Below are 18,014 nucleotides of genomic sequence, written 5' to 3'. Positions count from 1 at the left end.
TAGCGCTGGGGAGTGGCTGCAAATACAGATTATCATTAGCGGAGAGCTTTGACTGCACAGAGACCATAACAAATCAACTGCTTGCAGACCCATATCAAAACCCTATCAGTGAGTGGCAAGTGAAAACAAGCTCAGGGCTCCCACTGATTCCGCATTACTGTGAGTTGTATAATTGTTTCATTATATATTACAATGGAATAATCATAGAAATAAAGTGCACAATAAATGTAATGCGCTTGAGCCATCCCGAAACCATCCCCCCTCCCCGGTCTGTGGAAAAATTGTCTTCCACAAAACTGTTCCCTTGTGCCGAAAAGGTTGGGGACCGCTGATCTATAACACACTTCACCCATCAGCAGTGACATATACATTCTTCTCGAGGACACATGGAACATTCTCCAGGACAGCCTGTGGATTAGGCTGTAACTTAGGATCTCAATAAATGTAAAGACATTGAGTTCATACAAGGTATATTCACTGACCACAAGAGAATAAAATGAAATATCAATAACAAGGAAATTTTGAAAAGTAAAAAATATGTGAGAAGTAGACAATACACTTCTAAATAACAAGTGGGTGAAAGAAGAAATCACTAAGCAAGTTAGAAAATATTTTTTGGTGAATGAGACTGAAAACACAACATATGAAAACATAGGAGATGCAGCTAAAGCACCGCTTAGAGGAAAACTTATACCTGTAATGCATATACCATTTATACCTGTAAACACCTACATTAAATAAGAAGAAAGATCTCAAATCAATAACTTAACTTTCCATCTTAATTAAGTAGAAGCAGAAGAGCAAGTTAAACCCAAAGCAAGCAGAAGGGAAGATGTACTAAATTCTAGAGTAGAAATCAATTGAATAGGAATACAAAAACAATAGAGAAAAAATTTAAATCAAAATTGATGATTTGAAAATATTATTTTAACATATATGGCTAGAATGATCATGAAAAAAAGAGGGATGATTCAAATCCTTGAAATCAGGAATGAGAGTGAGAGCATCACAAGTGACCTTACAGAAATAAAAACATGATTCTACGGGATACTATACGGGACGCTACAAGCACCTGTGTGCCAGCAAAATAGATAACCTAGAAGAAATGGACCAATTCCTAGAAAACCAGCACATTTCTAGACCAACTGCCAAAACAGACTTAAGAAGAAAGAGAAAATCTGAATGTACCTATAATGTTAAGAGATTGAATAAGTAATCAAAAAGCTTCCAGCAAGGAAGATTCCAGGCTCACATGACTTCATGGTGAATTCCACTAAATGTTTAAAGGAAAATTAATACCAATTGTTCACACACACTTCCCAGCTCATTTTAAGAGAGTTGTATTACCCAGTTACCAGAACCAGACACAGATATCATAAGAAAAAAATACAATGTCTCTTATGACTACACACTCAAAAGTTCTCAGCAAAATACTAGCTAACCAAATCCAGCAACACATAGAACAAATTACATGGCACGACCAAGTAGGATTTATCTCAGCAATGCTAGGTTGATTTAACATATAAAAATCAATGTAATGCACAATACTCACACAGCGAAAGACAAAAGCTGCATGATCATCTCAATGGATGCAGAAATACTTTTGACAAAATTCAACACCTTTTCATCACAAAAACACTACACAAGCTAAGAATATGTGGGAACTTCCTCAAGCAGATAAAAGGCATCTACTAAAAACTCACAGGTAACATTATACTCAATGGTGAAAGATTGCTTTCTCCCTAAGACCAGGAACAGACAAGAATGCCCGCTCTCACCACTTCTACTCAACAGAGCCCTGGAGGTGCCCGAGCAATCACGCAAGAGAAAGAAATGAAAGATGTTCAAACTGGAAACAAAAAAGTAAAACTGTGTCTGTTCGTAGATAATGTGATCCTGTATATAGGAAGTCCTAAGGAATGTATAAAAACGATTAGAACTGTATGAGTTCAGCAAGGTTGCAGAATGCAAGGTCAGTATACAAAATTCAGCTGTATTTCTAGACACTACCAATGAACTATGCATAAGTGAAGTTAAGAAAAAGCTCCATTTACAATAGCATCAAAAAACAAAATAGGAAGAAATTACCAAAAGAAGTATAAAACTTGAACACTGAAAACTATAAAACCTCACTGAAGTAAATTAAATCTAAATACATGGAAAGACTTTCCCCCTCTGTGGATCAGAAGACTTAATATTGTACCATTGTTAAGGTGGTGCTATGGGCTGAATTGTGTGTCCCTCCCCTCCGCCAAATCCATATGTTGGACTGCTAACCCCCAGCACCTCAGAACGTGACTGTATTTGGAGACAGGGCTTTTAAAGGGGTGAGTAAGTTGAAATTAGGCATTAGGGTGGGTCCTAATGCAATCTGGTCTGTGTCCTTATAAGAAGAGGAGATTAGGATCCACAGAGACGGGGGGACCTGCGCACAGAGGAGAGGCCATGTGAAGAGGTAGCAAGAGGGGTGCTGCCTGCATGCCAAGGAGAGAGCCCTCAGAAGAAAGCAAACCTGCCAACACCTGATCTTGGACGTATCTTCCAGAACCGTGAGAAGAAATTTCTATTGCTTATGCCACCCAGTCTACGGTACTTTGTTATGGCAGCCCCAGCAAACTAATACAGACAGCTCTTCTCTCAAAGTGATGTACAGATTTATTTCAATCCCTTTCAAAATCCCACTTATCTGTTTTGTAGAAATTGACAAACTAATCCTAAAATTCATATGGAAATGCAAGAAGTTCAGAATACCTTCTTTAAAAATCTTTAAAAAGAAGAACTAACTTAAAGAACTCACTTCCTAACTTAAAAGCTTAACACAAAGCTACAGTTATCAAGACACTGTGGAACTGGCATAAGGATAGACATACAGAATAACGGAATAGAATTGAGAGTCTGGAAGTAAACCCTCATATCTGTGGTCAACTGACTTTTGACAAAAGTACCAAGACAGTTGGCACTCTTGGGGATTTCCCCATTCCTGAAGTTTGCTCTTTTCAACAAATGGTGTTGGGACAAAGGCTGCCCATATGCAAAGGACTAAGTTGGACCCTATCTCATACCATATACAAAACAGCTCAAAATGGATGGTACACGTAGAAGAAAACCTCAGAATAAATCTTCATGAACTTAGATTAGGCAATGATTTCTTAGATACGAACCAAAGCACAAGTGACAAAAGAAAAAATAGATCAACTTGACTTCATCAAGATGTAAACCTTTTGTGCTACCGAGGACATCAGCAAGGAAGTAAAAAGACAACCCACAGGACGGGAGAAAATACTTGCAAATTCTATACCCAACGGGGACTTGTACCCAGAATAAACCATTTGGATGCAACTTCTCTGAAACATGTTTCCTCTGAGTTGTCAAAGTCCATGGTTTCCCTACACAATATTCCTTCTATGCCATTCAAAGTATTGCAGGGTAGCTTTTTAAAAGATATCTGCTATTCTTCCAGGACTTTATTTCAAGTTGCTGCCACTGATTCTGCCAGTGTTGAAGGTGTGGCTCCCCCCAGGCCATGCCAGGGCACAGGAAGTTATTTTAAGTACACTTTAACCAAGATACGTGTTTACATGTGCCTTTTAAATGTAGGCACAGGTCTGATACACAGAATCAAAGTAAGTGCAAAAGAAATCTTTTAGTAGGCATAAAAGAAAGATGAGAAATAATACAAAAGTCGGCAGCAGTTTTTCTTTCTTAATGGGACTGAGAATAGGAGAACTACCGCGGTAGGGAGAGTCTGTACGCTCACGTCTTGCTTTATCCAGTTCTGCATTGTTTGATTTGTTACAAGGAGCATGTCTTAATTTCCTAATTGAGATGATATTTGTAATCTTTATAAACAATTGTTTAACTTCAATAAGGCCTTTCCATATTGTTTTACTAGTAAATTCTATCAAAATTTCAAAGTCCAGATAATTCCCTAACAATTTAAAGTATCCCAGACAATAGAAAAAGATGGAGAGAATTGTAATTGTTTCTAGAGTTAGCACAATTCTTACAGCAGATATAATAAAACATAAGAAACTGAAGCCCAATTTTGTCTATGGCTATAGATGCACAACTACTAAAAACACTATAAACAAGTTAAACCCGCGAGCATGTAAAGAGTATCGTTCCATGAAAATCTTGGCTGTGAAGCGGAACTATAAGACTGCTTTTATACGAAACAATGTTTTCATCCAGCATCATACCAGCAGGTTTAAGGAGAAAAGTCCTAGGATTGTCTCAATTAAAAAGATATTTCATTACCTCAGCACTCATCCCTGCTAAACACTCCTTGCTAACTAGAGAAAGAAGAAAATCATCCCAATGTGATTGTCTCTTTGCTACAACCAAACAACAATAGACTTGATGGAGAAGTACCCATTCCCGTCAGGCACAAGGCAAGGCCACCTCTGTCATCCCAATTAGTCAACATTGTCCGAGAAGGTGCAGGCAACTGAATAAGATCCAAGACAAACAAAAAGGTCTTTTGCTTCTGCAAAGAAGGGCCCAACAGTGTCCTTACTCTCAAAAGACATCTGTGCCTGCATGTAGAAGTTGTTGTTGTTGTTTGGCCCTCCAACGGCATTTCCACAGAGGACCTAGAATAGTAGGGCCTGGCCCCAGACCACCCAGGCTGCACCCCTGTGAGGTCTAGGTTCACCTGCGCCTGCCCTTGGGCCCCTTTGCAGGATGCACACGCTCAGATAAGCTGCCAGGTGTAGTTTTTCTCGGCCAACGGGGGCCAGAGGGCCTTCTCTGCCTCAAACGTCTGCTGTCCTCGCGACCACCAGTCAGGGCTTGAACTGGAGCCCCAGGGAAGGCTGACCCTGCCCAACCCTCAGCACCAGCAAGAGGGACAAACCAAGAAGAAAAATGCCGCGTGGACCCGGATGTCTGTCTGGCAGGCCTGGCAGGGTGGAAGAGGGCAGAGGGGGGTCAAGGTTGCTCAGTCTCCATCCTGCGGAATGCGCCTTGCAGCCCCACACCAGCCCCTGGGAGGAAAAAGCAGAGCCCACGCAAGGTGGCAGGGCCTGCCGCCCAGCAGCTCACGGGCACAAAACAGGCCCGAGACTCCTGCCAAGGCCAACGCCCCTACATGGCACAATAAGTTAACAAGTCCAACACCAGTGACATGGCTGCAGGTCTAGACGCAGAAAAATCACATTGCTAGCAAACTGGGAGGGAAAGTGGGTTAAAATTCAGTATGTGGAATGCAGCCTCGGTTTTACATAAATAAATATACAGAAGGTGATTTTTGGGCACAAAGATAAGATATGTTAAAACATAAAGTCTACCAAAATAGTTCATTGATTTAAACACAATAAAAATCCTAACGCATTTTTTTTTAATTTGAAGAAATGATTCTAAACAGTGATTATCCCCTAATTTTCTACATTAAAAATGTAGTTAAGTTTTTCAAAATTGGTCAACTCTTTTCTTTTTCTTTCTTTTTTTCTCTTCTACTGAATTTGCCAGTTGATCTGACAAAGTGGAATAAATGTCAGATGCTGCATTTTCCTTCTCTGGCTTATGAATTTGGCTGTTGGTGATTCAGTGCCACTGGGGCTGCTCAGACAAACCTGCTCAGAGGTGAGACCTGCACCAGGAGATCAGGCACTCTGCCATGGAGACTGTCGGCACATAATTGATGTTGCCTTACGTAAATCCTACCCCAAACAAACCCATGTAAACAGGACCGTACTCCTTCTTGTCCAATCAGTGTCAAAGGGAGGACAGGCCATCACCCCGTGTTCTGAGGTGTGGGTTGGTGGAGCTCCCCTGGATGCCGAGTTTACTGACATTGGTGCAGGTGTCAGTAGCCAGTGCTGGCAGAGCCCAGGCGTGGCCAGGTGGGTGCCTGGATGGAGTTCTAAGCGGCAAACACTGAAGGGATCGGCCTTTGAAATGGTGGCCAACAGCAGCTAATAATAAACTAATATCTTGGGCCAGAGGAAAAGGAAGGTGACATTGGTTGGCTGGTCACCCTCCTTCTCAAGGATGCGCTATAAAAGCTGTGCCTCTCCCCAGGAGTGTCCGCATGAGTCGGCAGATCCCCGGAAGGCACCATGGCCGCCCTGGGCATCGTGGTCGCCCTGCTGGTGTGGATGGCCACCCTGCTGCTCGTCTCCATCTGGAAACACATCTACAGCAGCTGGCAACTGCCCCCTGGCCCTTTCCCACTGCCCATCGTTGGGAACATTTTCCAGTTGGAATTTAAGGATATTCCCAAGTCCTTCACCAGGGTAAGAGAAATATTGTTGATTTGAGGGAGGAGCATTCAGGAATTAGATATAATATGTGTGCATTCAATTCACTCTCAGACAAATTGTAATTCGATACCAGCTTGTTATGAATTCGCTGAATTACCAGTAGCACCCAAGAGTGATATTCAAAATATTTAGCTAGTGTTACAGCTCGGGTATGGAGCTCAGTGGGCCTTGGCCATGGCTGGCCCCGAAGGCCCCTGCTCGAGCGAAGCGTTAACTGCCGTGCTGTCGTTGGGTGGCTTGGCCAGGGCAGTGTGGCCGGGGCTGCTGCTCTTTGCCACTGGGATGCAAGGAGGGACACGCGTTGAGACTAGACGCACACTAGCTGCGTGTCAACCTGCAGCACTCCGTGGCCGCCAAAGAACAGGGGGAAAAGTGAAGTGTCTGACTCCCCACCCACCCACTACGATTGTTGTGAACAGTGAACGCGCTAACAAATCTAAAAACAAAACGCGTCCATGAGTCTATTAAATGAGTGAGCAGAAGAACGCCACAGGGCACGGAGCCGCTCTGAAAGGCGTTGACGAGCTTCCGGCAGAGGAAGACGTGCTCTTGGGCCTCCGAACAGTATGGCTCCGGGGCCTCCAGCAGCGTCCTGGGGTCCGGGACCTTGACTGGGGACAGCAGACAGGGGTGGGGGTGGGGGTGGGGGGTGGGGCGGATATGGGCAAAGGGGCCTCAGGGGGAACAAGAGGAATCGGCCTTCCCAGTTACTTGTTCCCCGGAGGGAGGGCAGCTAGGCACACCCAGGTGCGCCGTGCTCTGGAGGTGTTCCCGGCAGAAGAAGCCTCTAGGGAGGTCTTCCCCAGATCACTCTGGGTTCTCCTGGTCAACAACAGCGACCTTGGGGGGCACGTTAAAGCGAGGCATGTTCCCCAAGTCCGCGGTGGCTTCACTCCCCGGCCTGGTGGCCTCCGCAGCTGGCAGAGCGTTTCGGCCCGGTGTTCACCCTGTACCTGGGCTCACGGCGCTTCGTGGTCCTGCACGGCTACAAGGCCGTGAAGGAGGTCCTGCTCGACTACAGGAATGAGTTTTCTGGCAGAGGAGAAATCCCCGCGTTCCGGGTGCACCAGGACAAAGGTGCGTCCTACTTGGGGGGGGGGCGGTGCTTGTGGGGTGGGGGAAGATGCTGGGGGGAGGCACTGAGATAACAGTAACAACATGCTAAAGACAGAAAGGTGAAGCGATCCGCAGACAACTCGGGTGAAGGTTGGTGCATTCACTCACTCAGTCATTGCTCTGCACCTTCTGATGGACCCAGAGTGGACAAGACCTGGAGCACCCACTCTCCGGCCAGCAGGACAGACGTGTTCATAGAGAAATAGGACCCAGGGAGCTGCTTCTGACGGCTGGGCCAGGCCTCCCCCCGCAGACCTTCCCGCCTCCCTGGGCCCTCAGTCTCCCCTGGGAGCTCTTTCCAGTCACAGTTTCAACTACTCGTGGGTGTTGGGGCTCCATCCACCGAGGGCCCCTCACCTACGATGGGCATCCCGCTTCTCCATCGAGGGGGCCTCCCGATGTCCTACCTGGGGCTGTTCTTAGACCAGGAAGGGGGTGTTGAGACTTCCCAGTGACCCCGTCTCCCCAGGCTCACCTCTTTCCTCTGCCCCTCCCCCCTCCGGTGTCTCCAGAGCCCCTGAGTTCCCCTCCGGCAGGCGGAGGAGGCCTTGGCGGGGCAGGGGTGGGGTGGGGTCTAACTGGTCTTTATCTGAGTGTTTTCCAGACTCCTGACTTCAGACTCCATCTTCCGCGTCTCCCAGGAGGTCCTGGAGCCTGGGCGGGGGCGCCCCTCCCCCACCTCTGAGCTCTGAAAGCTCCCTGCCCCACCTCCTGTCCTCCAGCCTCACCTGCTTGGCCTTTGTCATTTGCTCCCTGGTGTTTGAGATCCAAAGCAGATGAGAAGGAAACAGTGTCCCACCAACCCAGCAAAACTTGGAAGCCTCTAGCGCTTCCTGAGTCAACTTTGGTGATGAGCCTCTAGAAAACTTTTATTCATTTTAGGTAGAATTTTCAAACTGATGTGCTTACAGTTGTATACGGGCTCCTTGCCTTATTTTTCCAGTCTGCATTTCCGAGGTTATATCCTGCCACAACCAATGGCGGTTGATTGTCCCTCTTAGATATTGTGGGTGGGTTTGTTATTGGGGGCGGCTCAAAGCAAAATTAACCACCCTAATCTTTGTCATTAACACAAGAGGAGACTTACTGGAGGAGAGCCCCAGGAGAGCAGGAGTTCTGGGGCCAAAGAGCTCCATCCTGGCTCTGGGGACCCTTTATCTGCCAGCCCTGGTCCAAGTCATGGGCCCCTGAGAGCAGTAAGGCAGGGGCCAGCATCCACATCCTGCAGGTGGGACACAAGGGGCTTGCCTGCCTCCTGCCTGAGGGCTCCAAAGTGCTGTTTTTGTATGTCCCACACGGCCCAGGGCTGACCCTGAGCCTCAGCCAGGCCCTGGACCAGGGCTGCATTTGGTCCCCAGGAATAATGACGTGAGCATTGGTGATTACCAATAGTGTGGAGCAGCGGCTGCGTATTAAAGTGCCGAGGGGGCCGCACCCATCCTTTCAGTCAATCTTCACAAAGCTCTGGGAGAGGAGATTTGTTGCCCATTTCAGCCTGTTTGGATCCCAAATGATGGTGCGCCTCTGGGTTCTGTCTCTTCCTCTCTCCATCTCTGTGTCTCTCTGACTCTGTCTCTTTCGCTCTCCATCTCTGTCTCTGTCTTTCTATCTCTGTATCTCTGTCTCCCTCTGTCTCTTCTCACATTTTTCTGTATCTTCCACCTTTTCTTTCTACACAGTTCTTGCCAGAACATTTTAAAATTAACTGCTTCTCTGCCCCTCCCTCGTTAACCACCTCTTCTCCTTATCACATGCCGTTCAGGGTGGTCCCCCAGCGCCTCTCCTCCTGCCTTCCTTCTGGCTTCTCTGGTCCTCAGGACTAGGGGCACAGCCTCTGCTCTGTCCTCTGGCCTCCTCAGCACACGCTCCCTGGTCCCTGCCACCGCTTGCTTGTCTGCCCTGTGTCCTGGGTCAGTAACTTGGAAGGCTGGAGCTGCCCGAGGCCTGGCCGGGCTGATGGCATAGACACCCGCGAATTTGGAGCATCCCTCCCCTAGGTTCCCTCTTGGGCTGCTGTGCCACGTACCCAGCAACCACTTGGCCCGTTATGCAATGTCCCACAGGAATCGGCACCAGGATACCTGAACACAGGACCCTGAACTCAGTGTCACCTGTGCTTTTAACCTGGTGAACGGCACCTGTAAATGGGTCTCCTTGGTGCCCACACACCCATCAGTAGTCATGCTGTCCATCCCCGGGCTTGACTCCATGGCAGCCTCCTTGGGTCACATCCCTATCCTCCCACCCCTGCCTGTGCTTCCCCTGCAGACCGTCCAGGTGTCCCTTTGGGGTAGAATGAAGCCCTCCTCCGCTATACCTCTCAGGTCCGGCCAGACTTCCTTCTGGAATGTCCGGGGCCATGGCTTTCCTCAGGCCTCCACGTGCAGGAGGGAACCAGATCAAGATCTTCCCGGATCCGGAGGTCTCCGTGGTCCGGGGGCCCTGTGACCTCAGATTTTAGTAAGGACTTGCTGTGAAGCCACAGAGTATGAGCTGAGGTGTCTATAGTGTGAGGGTAAAAAAATCATTGGAAACAGGATGGCTTCAAGGAAATTAGTCAGTAAACAGGAAAGAGGCAGAGGTTTTTCTCAGTGGTCAGGTGTGGTTTCCCTCCTGTGGGGAGGACACAAGGCAGAGTGGGGAAAGCAAGCAGGCTGGTGGTTGCAGAGCTTACAGGGGCAACGGAGAAAGCCAGCCGGCCCCAACGGCTTCTCTCCAAACCCAAGCATCTGTCACTGTGCGGGTCAGTGCGGCCCCTGGTCCCTCCCGCGCAGAGCGCAGCGCAGGGCGCCCATCACTCCTGCCCCTTTCTCCTGAGAGGACAGTTTGCAGTGACAGCCTGCTGCTCCCTCTTCCTTAGGGATTATTTTCAATAATGGACCGACCTGGCAGGACACCCGGCGGTTCTCCCTGACCACCCTCCGTGACTTCGGGATGGGGAAACAGAGCAATGAGCAGCGGATCCAGAGGGAGGCCCAGCTCCTGCTGGGGGCGCTCCGGAAGACCCATGGTGCGTACAGCCTGGCCTGGGCCCCACGACCCCTGACGACCGAGGCAGCTTCCCATGTTGGCCCCCAGACGCCACTTCACAAGCTGGTTTCCCCTCTAACCCAGGGAGCGGGCGTGGTCATCAAGGGTGCAGTTGGTGTGTCCTGAATAACTGACAAGTGAAGAAAACCCGAGTGGTTCCCAGTCACCACCTCCCGAGAATTCTCATAGTCCTAGGGTGTCTCTTCACAAGCACTGGAAACGGCCCTCCTGCCACACCCACGAGCGAAGCGCCCTGATGGCTCCCCTGTTTTCCAGGCCAGCCCTTCGACCCCACCTTTGTCATCGGCTTCGCGCCCTACAACGTCATCTCCGACATCCTCTTCCACAGACGCGCTGACTACGACGACAGGACGGCCCTGAGGATGCTGAGTCTGTTCAATGAGAACTTCTACCTGCTCAGCACACCCTGGATCCAGGTGAAGCACTTCCCGCCCTCTCGCCTGGTCTGCGCCCGGCTTCAGTCGAGGGCTTACAGCAGGGAAAGGATAAGAAGGGGTACTTGTGTGTGCGGACAGACAGGCACACAAGACTAGAGAGCCTGAGCGCTCCTTCGGGACACTTCCACGGGGCCCGCCTTTCCCCCTTGCTAACCTCAGGACACTTACCATTTCACTCTTTAAAATCAGTCCTCACCAGGCACACGGTACCTCTGCCTATGTGCTCGCATTCCCACCACGGAACTCACACGACCTCGTAGAGTGGTGCCCAGAAAGATACTTTCAGCCCAAATATTCTAAACAATACAATAGTGACAGCCATCAGTTCAGGTTTGGAGAAGGTTGTCAGCCTGGTACGCCAAATGCTATTGCATCTGGAAAAAATATATATAGTAAGAAAATTCTCTCCCTCCCTCCCTCTCTCTCTAGCTTTATAATAATTTCTCAGGCTGTATACGTTACCTGCCTGGAAGCCATAGAAAACTAATGAAAAATGTGTCTGAAATAAAAGAGTACGCTCTAGAAGGAGTGAAGGACCACCAGAGGTCGCTGGAGGCCAGCTGCCCCCGAGACTTCACTGACACCATGCTGTTGGAAATGGAGAAGGTACCCTCACAGCTCTCAGCGTCCAGACCAGGCGGAGCCGGGCACTCGGCCGTTGTGAGAGGGTCTGCGGGGGCAGGGCGCATCTTTCAGATTTGTATTATGACCGGCACTGCAGTGTCCACGCCGCCCACATCGTGTACATTCTGATGCTCTTACTTTTATACAAGTACACTGGCTTGAGCGTGACCACCACACCTCGACACACGGCCAGCCTTCCTGGCCGCCCTAGGCTCCACTGTACTGTCTACTGTGCCGGCCAACAGGATGGCCTTTCTTGGGGAAGCCATCAGGGGGCTGTGGGACCGGGTGAGTGGGCCCCTCACGTTGGCTCCCTCCAGCCCAGCCTCTTAACCACTTCTGATCAACTGACTAATGACCACATGTCACCTGGGGAGAGGCCCTCGGTGCTCCTCGTCAGCACGTAACCCCCACGTCGTGCACGGACTCAAGGGGGCCCGGGCCCTCCCGGCACCACCTCTCTGGCACCCCCCGGGTCGCCCACCCAGATCAGACAAGCTTCTCTTCTTTCCTCGGCATCACACGTGGCTCCAGAGCCACACGTGAGCTCCACACCTGGCTTCCCGGTGCCCTTGGAGTCTGAGAGTCTCTCCTCCCACCCCTCCCACCTCCCACCCTATGCCCAGCTCCCCTGTGACTTCCCTGCCTCCTGGGACCTAAGGCAGCGGCCGTGGGGTGGAATGAGGCCGAGGGCAGCCCTGCAGAAGCCCCACAGCTCAGCCCTGAGCTGCTGGAGGTCGTGGCGCAGGGCCAGGGAGAGCCCCACCCCCAGGAGGGCCCTCGGTGCTGTAGAAGGAGCGCGGACCGCGCAGCCAGGTGAGGGCACAGTCCCACCCGTGGTCGGTTTTCTGGGAGCCTCTGTTCCCTAGCCTTGCAATGGAGACGATGGTGTCTGTGCAGGATGGGCCCCCTGTGGAGCTGGCAGGGCGGCCAGGGGCTCTTCTGCTGAGGGACACGGTCTCTTTCTCATCCACCTGAACACCTCCCTGTATTGAGGCCCTATCTCTCACATCGCAGGAAAAACACAGTACAAACCCTGTGTACACTTTGGACAACATTGCTGTGACCGTGGCTGACCTGCTCTTTGCGGGGACAGAGACCACCAGCACCACCCTGAGATACGGGCTCCTGATTCTCATGAAATACCCGGAGGTCGAAGGTAGGACAAGTAACAGGCAAGGACACCGGACCATGTGGCCGTCACACCTGCACGGTCAGCCTGGAGCATTTAGGCTTCAGCTGCCCGTCGGCCAAACGGGGACTGCTTGTTAACCCTGCAGCAGTGACGCTGGGGTTGCTGGACGAATGCTTTAGGGGCAGTGTTCCCGTACACGACAGGCCCCGGCACTCAGCTCTCCCACACCCACTGGCAAACCCCAGATTGCAGGAAGAAAGCCCAGTGGAGAAACGCCAGGCCGGCTGCATCCACTCCAGGCCATGATCTATTTATGACAGAGAAAAAATGGGCACACCGCCCGTGAGTCAGCCCCAGCCTTCCAGGCAGAGCTGAGAGGCAGGAGGGGGCAGGGGCAAGGCCTCCTGGCGTGTCTCACCCGATTGGAAGAGTGGGGATCAGAGGAGGAACCCCAGGAAAAGCACTGCAAGTCTGCCTGCTGCCCTGGACCCGGCCTTCCCTCCCAGGGCTCCTCCCCAGCACTGGGCCGGGTGGGACCCAGGGTGGATCAGGCATGGCTTTGGGGGCCGCATGCACAGAGCATGAGGCACTAGAACCACCCGCATGGGCCAGTGGAGGCGATGTGAGCAACGCCACGTATCAACAGGCCAATCAGCGCCACCTCCAAGGAAAGAGGAGGTAAAGGAGCCATCGCCTGGGGCCAGGGTGCCCTCCCCGGCAGTGCTCAGGCCTGGGCACAGAGCTGGGGAGGGGGGGTCCCCACTGCAAGGAGCCCCTCACCACCCGAGCCATGCTGGCTGCGGCTGTGTGCCAGGTATGGGAATCAGCCCTTTAACACACTGTATTCTTGAGGGCTGATGGAAAGGGCGTGAGGTTATTTCCCCTAGGAATGTGTATATGTGACCTGTCCAGGGTCAGACCTGGTCCGACTCCAAAGCCTTTGCTTTTCTACCTGACAGAAAGGTGATGCGAAAGAGCCGGAAGTCTAGGGCGCAAAGGCTCCACGGGTCTGTGGCAGCTCTGAGGGGGCTTCTGACCACTCTGTACTATAGGGGAGCCACGGAATCCAAGACTGTTTTAATTATGGATTATGAGGAATTTCCAATACAGAGAAAAAGACAGAAAGGAAATATGACTGACGCCCACACATCCACTGCCAAACTTAACACGTGTTGACAGTTTTCAGTACTGGCTCAGAGCTCTTGGAAAGAAAGCAGGGTGCAGAGCCAGCCCAGGCCCCTCCTCGCCTCCCTGCCTTCCACCCACCCCTAACTCCACATATCCCTGGACTGCCACGTGAGATCTCTGTGCACCACTTCTTATATTTACCACCTAGTAAATATCAGCATACTGTCCCTCTTGTTACACGTGTTTAAAATTGTTACTCGGTTGCCATACTGCGGGAGCTCTGCAGTTCACTCAACAGATTACAAGGCCCACAGGCAACCTCAAACCCACAGAGGCCAAGCGGAGGCTGGCCTGCCAGAGGCTGCTCAGAAACACACGGAGCATGTCAGTTTCCATCCTCCATTCGCCTCCACACTCCTTACAAGCCTGCAACAAACCAGCCTGGGGTAACCATAAACACAGTTTCCCTCCAACTAGAGATCCCCAAGACCCTTTCTTATTCTCTGCTCCTGGCATGACGACCAGAACGGGGCTAGCCATGACCAGCTCAGGGAGTGGAGGCCATGAATACGTAACTACATAAATGCTGTAGACGGTTCCTAGCCTCACTGAGCCTGGTTCTTGCTGACGCACGCGGATGAACTACCCAAGAATCCAAAGCTCCATGAGCATCTACTGGGTATATGGACGGGAGCATGATCGCTGAGCCAGCCTGGAGTCGTGCATTTATTCCATGCATGTCTTCGCAGAGAAACTTCATGAGGAAATTGACAGGGTGATTGGGCCAAGCCGAATCCCTGCCATCAAGGACAGGCTGGATATGCCCTACCTGGATGCCGTGGTGCATGAGATTCAGCGATTCATCGACCTCGTTCCCTCCAACCTGTTCCACGAAGCAACCCGGGACACAGTGTTCAGAGGATACGTCATCCCCAAGGTCAGATGTGAGCCTGCAGCGCACCCCCGAGCACCACCCTGCTGATCAGCCGCCTGCCAGGGAACAGGACGGGGACCGAGGACACCTGCTCTAGGCAGAGGCGGCTGAACACTGGGGGCCGGGCCAGCACCACTACCCTGCAAAGTGCTGCTGCCCCAGCAGGCCTGTGGGGACCTGGTGGCCACAGGAATGGAGGCAGTCTGGGAAGGGGCTCCTCAGACGGTGCCTGGGGTTGAGGTGTGTTCCAGCAGCAGAAAGAGACAACAACAGTAGCACCCAGCCCTGGATGAGTAGGTCAGAGGAGCTACTTCCCTGAAAAGATGAGAGCTCTCATTGCCATTTGGTCGTGACCCCCACCTGCTCTCTGTCTGCCCTCAGGCGAACTCCTTCCCCGGTTGGGAACATACCATCTTGTCTAACGTAAAATTCAACCGCTGGCTCCCAGGTGAAAGCCTGTGTTGTGTTAACTTGACTGACCAAGGCAGCCTCTGTTCCTTCCAGGGCACAGTCATAATTCCGACACTGGACTCCCTCTTGTATGACAGCCAAGAATTCCCCGAACCAGAGAAGTTTAAGCCAGAGCACTTTCTGAATGAAAATGAAAAGTTCAAGTACAGTGACCATTTCAAGCCATTTTCCGCAGGTAAGAAGAGGTCACGTGTAGCCCCTTCCCGGGGATTGTCCCTAAGTCCTGCTCTCTGTTCCAGGTGTGACCAACATCGTGCCCCTGATTTCCGTCCCCAACATGACCCAAATGTGTTCTTCCCTGTTCAGAGAGGTTAAATGACATCTTTTCACCAGAAGTCCTGGGAATGAGTTGAGATGAGTTCTTCTTTCCTTAGATACTTCACTTCATTCAGTGCTAAAACTCTTCATTTACTAGAACTTAGTGAAAATCTTTCAAAACTATATTACTGACTCTCCATAATTTTAAACAAGGGTTACTAAGCAAATTTTAACGTTTGGTTACCTGGACTCATCGTAGGACCAACTAACCTTTCCAGCCCTTGGCTGCCTTTCCAGGGCCTGCCCTTGGCGTGGGTGTGATGGAAGATCTGAAACCAACTCGATAACTTTAACAGCCGCACGAGAGCTTTGGCTTCCACCTGGGGCCGCTCTTCTTTCCTGTAGGACATCAGGCTGAGCGCTGGGCAGGGCCCATTCTCCCAACCTAACACAGGTTCATGCAGCTGAGTCCTGGTGGTTGAGGCTGTGTGAAGGCTGGTCCCTGAGCACACCCGTCGCTGATACTCTTACACTGAAATCCACTCTGGGCTCCCTTTCAACAGACAGACGGGGGTCAATCTGCTTAGGGTGGCCGTTGACGCACAGCCTCCTCCCACCCAGCTCTGCCCTTGCTGTGTCGCCCAGGGCGGTGTCTTAGTGTTGCTGTCACCTCCAGGAAAGCGGGTGTGTGTTGGAGAAGGCCTGGCTCGCATGGAACTGTTCCTGTTCTTGGCCTCCATCCTGCAGCACTTTAACTTGAAGTCGCCAGTGGACCCCATGGATATCGACCTCAGCCCCATCGCAGTTGGGTTTGCCAAGGTCCCCCCCCATTACAGACTCTGTGTCATTCCCCGCTCACAAGTGTGAGGCACACGTTCTCTGAAGCCCGCGGGTCCCTTGACGCTGGCCTGGAGGCCTCCCGCTTCCCTGTGCCCCTCAGCAAGGCTAGCCAGGGCTCCACAGGGAACCACCTGGGCCAGAGAGGCTGCTTTCCAGGCCAAGCACATTCTTCAGATAGAATTTGAAACAAAGTCCATAAAAGATTGTGTCAAACTAATTAAAGTAATTAAAGCAAACTATGACTTAGTTTGTGTTGGAGTTCCTAGAAACCATGATAAGTAAGAACATATCAGTGTAGGTTAAACTAAACTCTTCGGCAAAAGTAGAGCTACCCAGTCACCAGAGTCAGCATCTCCTGTGAAGGATTCACAAAAAGGAGCACAGACACTATTTTGCTGTTTGGAAAAAATAAAAATAATATACCTTCGGAGGATTTGTTAGCCATATCCTAAATGTATCCCCTGACATCTTTCCCTAGGATGTGAAGTATTCCTTTGGGCTCACTAATAGCATTATCCTGTGCTATATTTTAAGATTAAAATATGTCTGAAAAGTCAGCATAGAGATCTCTTATTATCTCTTAAGTCTTTGTGCCTGGAAGCGGAACTCATAAGGATATGGTGACCCTTGTGCAGAATGAGGCAGAAACGAGGAAATCATTAATCAGCTCCGTGAACTAAACCTCCATGTTGTGAAACAGAAGAATAATTTGGGACAAGAACCCTGTTCCCACCCAGAGGGCACACACCAGGAAACCCACTGTATGTCCAGACTTCCTGCTTTGACTTCCCCGTCAGTAAAATGGGCATGTCAGCAGCCCCTCTCCACAGCACAGAGTGTGAGGGCTGAACGGGTAAGATGCAGAGCTTTGGAACACTGTGCAGCACATAAGCCCCATGTTCCTTAGTAAAGTGAGTAAGTTTTCACAGCCAGCAGTGCAGCATCTTCCAGCTCTCACTGACCCTCCTGCTTCTCACTTATAAGGTCCTGTGATAACATCGAGCTCACCCAGGTAACCCTGGAATCCCTCCCCTTCTCAGGATCCTTACCCTATCACATATGCAAAGTCCCACCTACCACGTTAGGTAACATATCCACAGATTAGAAAGAAGGAAGGGGTGTCGGGTCCCAAGCAAATCCAAAACCTAGCGAGCAAATGACAAGACCTTAAAGCCTGGGAATGATCCTCTTTGGATCATTGAAAGTCAGGCCACACTTGCAGTTCATTTTAAAAGCCAAGCATCCCCTGACAATCAGACAAAAATTACGAAAACTAGAACAGGGCCCGCAAACCCCACTCTCTGTCCTACTTGACACGGCCTTTAAGATCTTCAGCGACAGGGAGGAAATTTCCAGGAATAGGTGAGAACTAAGAGAGGAGGAAAAATTAAAGCGACACACGCTCTAATACATGGCCATTGCCACTGCTCAGTCCCCCACAACAGGGACCGACAGGAATCCCCTCTCCTTCTCAAAGACCACCGCTGACCTGCTACCAGTGCAGTCAGCAGGGGCACACTGTCAGGAAATGCTGCACCCTGCCACCCCATACCCCATGCCCTTACTGTCACCAAAAGGGCCATTGGAAAAGGAGTTGTCCCTCCCATCCTCAAGCGGGTAGGCCAACACCATGACCACCCAACACCCAGGGTATTTCAGGTCCCGGCCCCCTGGGCCAAAGTCAAGGCCAGTTTCCCCTGTCAGTGGTAAGTGGCCATCAGGAACGAGAAGCGGACTGTGCTCCGGATCTGGGGCTC

The 18,014-nt window shown here is 50.6% G+C and overlaps 1 protein-coding gene across 1 annotated transcript; it reads left to right on the top strand.

Annotated features, from left to right (window-relative positions):
• Positions 1 to 6,018: 6,018 nt before the first annotated feature.
• CYP2E1 (cytochrome P450 family 2 subfamily E member 1) lies at positions 6,019 to 16,814 on the top strand. The gene is made up of 9 exons (XM_082853892.1): positions 6,019 to 6,236; positions 7,181 to 7,340; positions 10,240 to 10,389; positions 10,686 to 10,846; positions 11,297 to 11,473; positions 12,509 to 12,650; positions 14,504 to 14,691; positions 15,193 to 15,334; positions 16,094 to 16,814. Exons 1-9 carry the CDS (start codon positions 6,060 to 6,062, stop codon positions 16,282 to 16,284), a joined length of 1,488 nt encoding a protein of 495 aa, XP_082710018.1. The 5' UTR covers positions 6,019 to 6,059; the 3' UTR covers positions 16,285 to 16,814.
• Positions 16,815 to 18,014: the final 1,200 nt, after the last annotated feature.

Source organism: Leucopleurus acutus (assembly GCF_964270905.1).
Source record: "Leucopleurus acutus genome assembly, chromosome: 14".
NCBI classification, from domain to species: Eukaryota; Metazoa; Chordata; class Mammalia; order Artiodactyla; family Delphinidae; genus Leucopleurus; species Leucopleurus acutus.
Note: the sequence above shows the minus strand (reverse complement) of the source record. Positions and strands in the feature narration are given on the sequence as shown.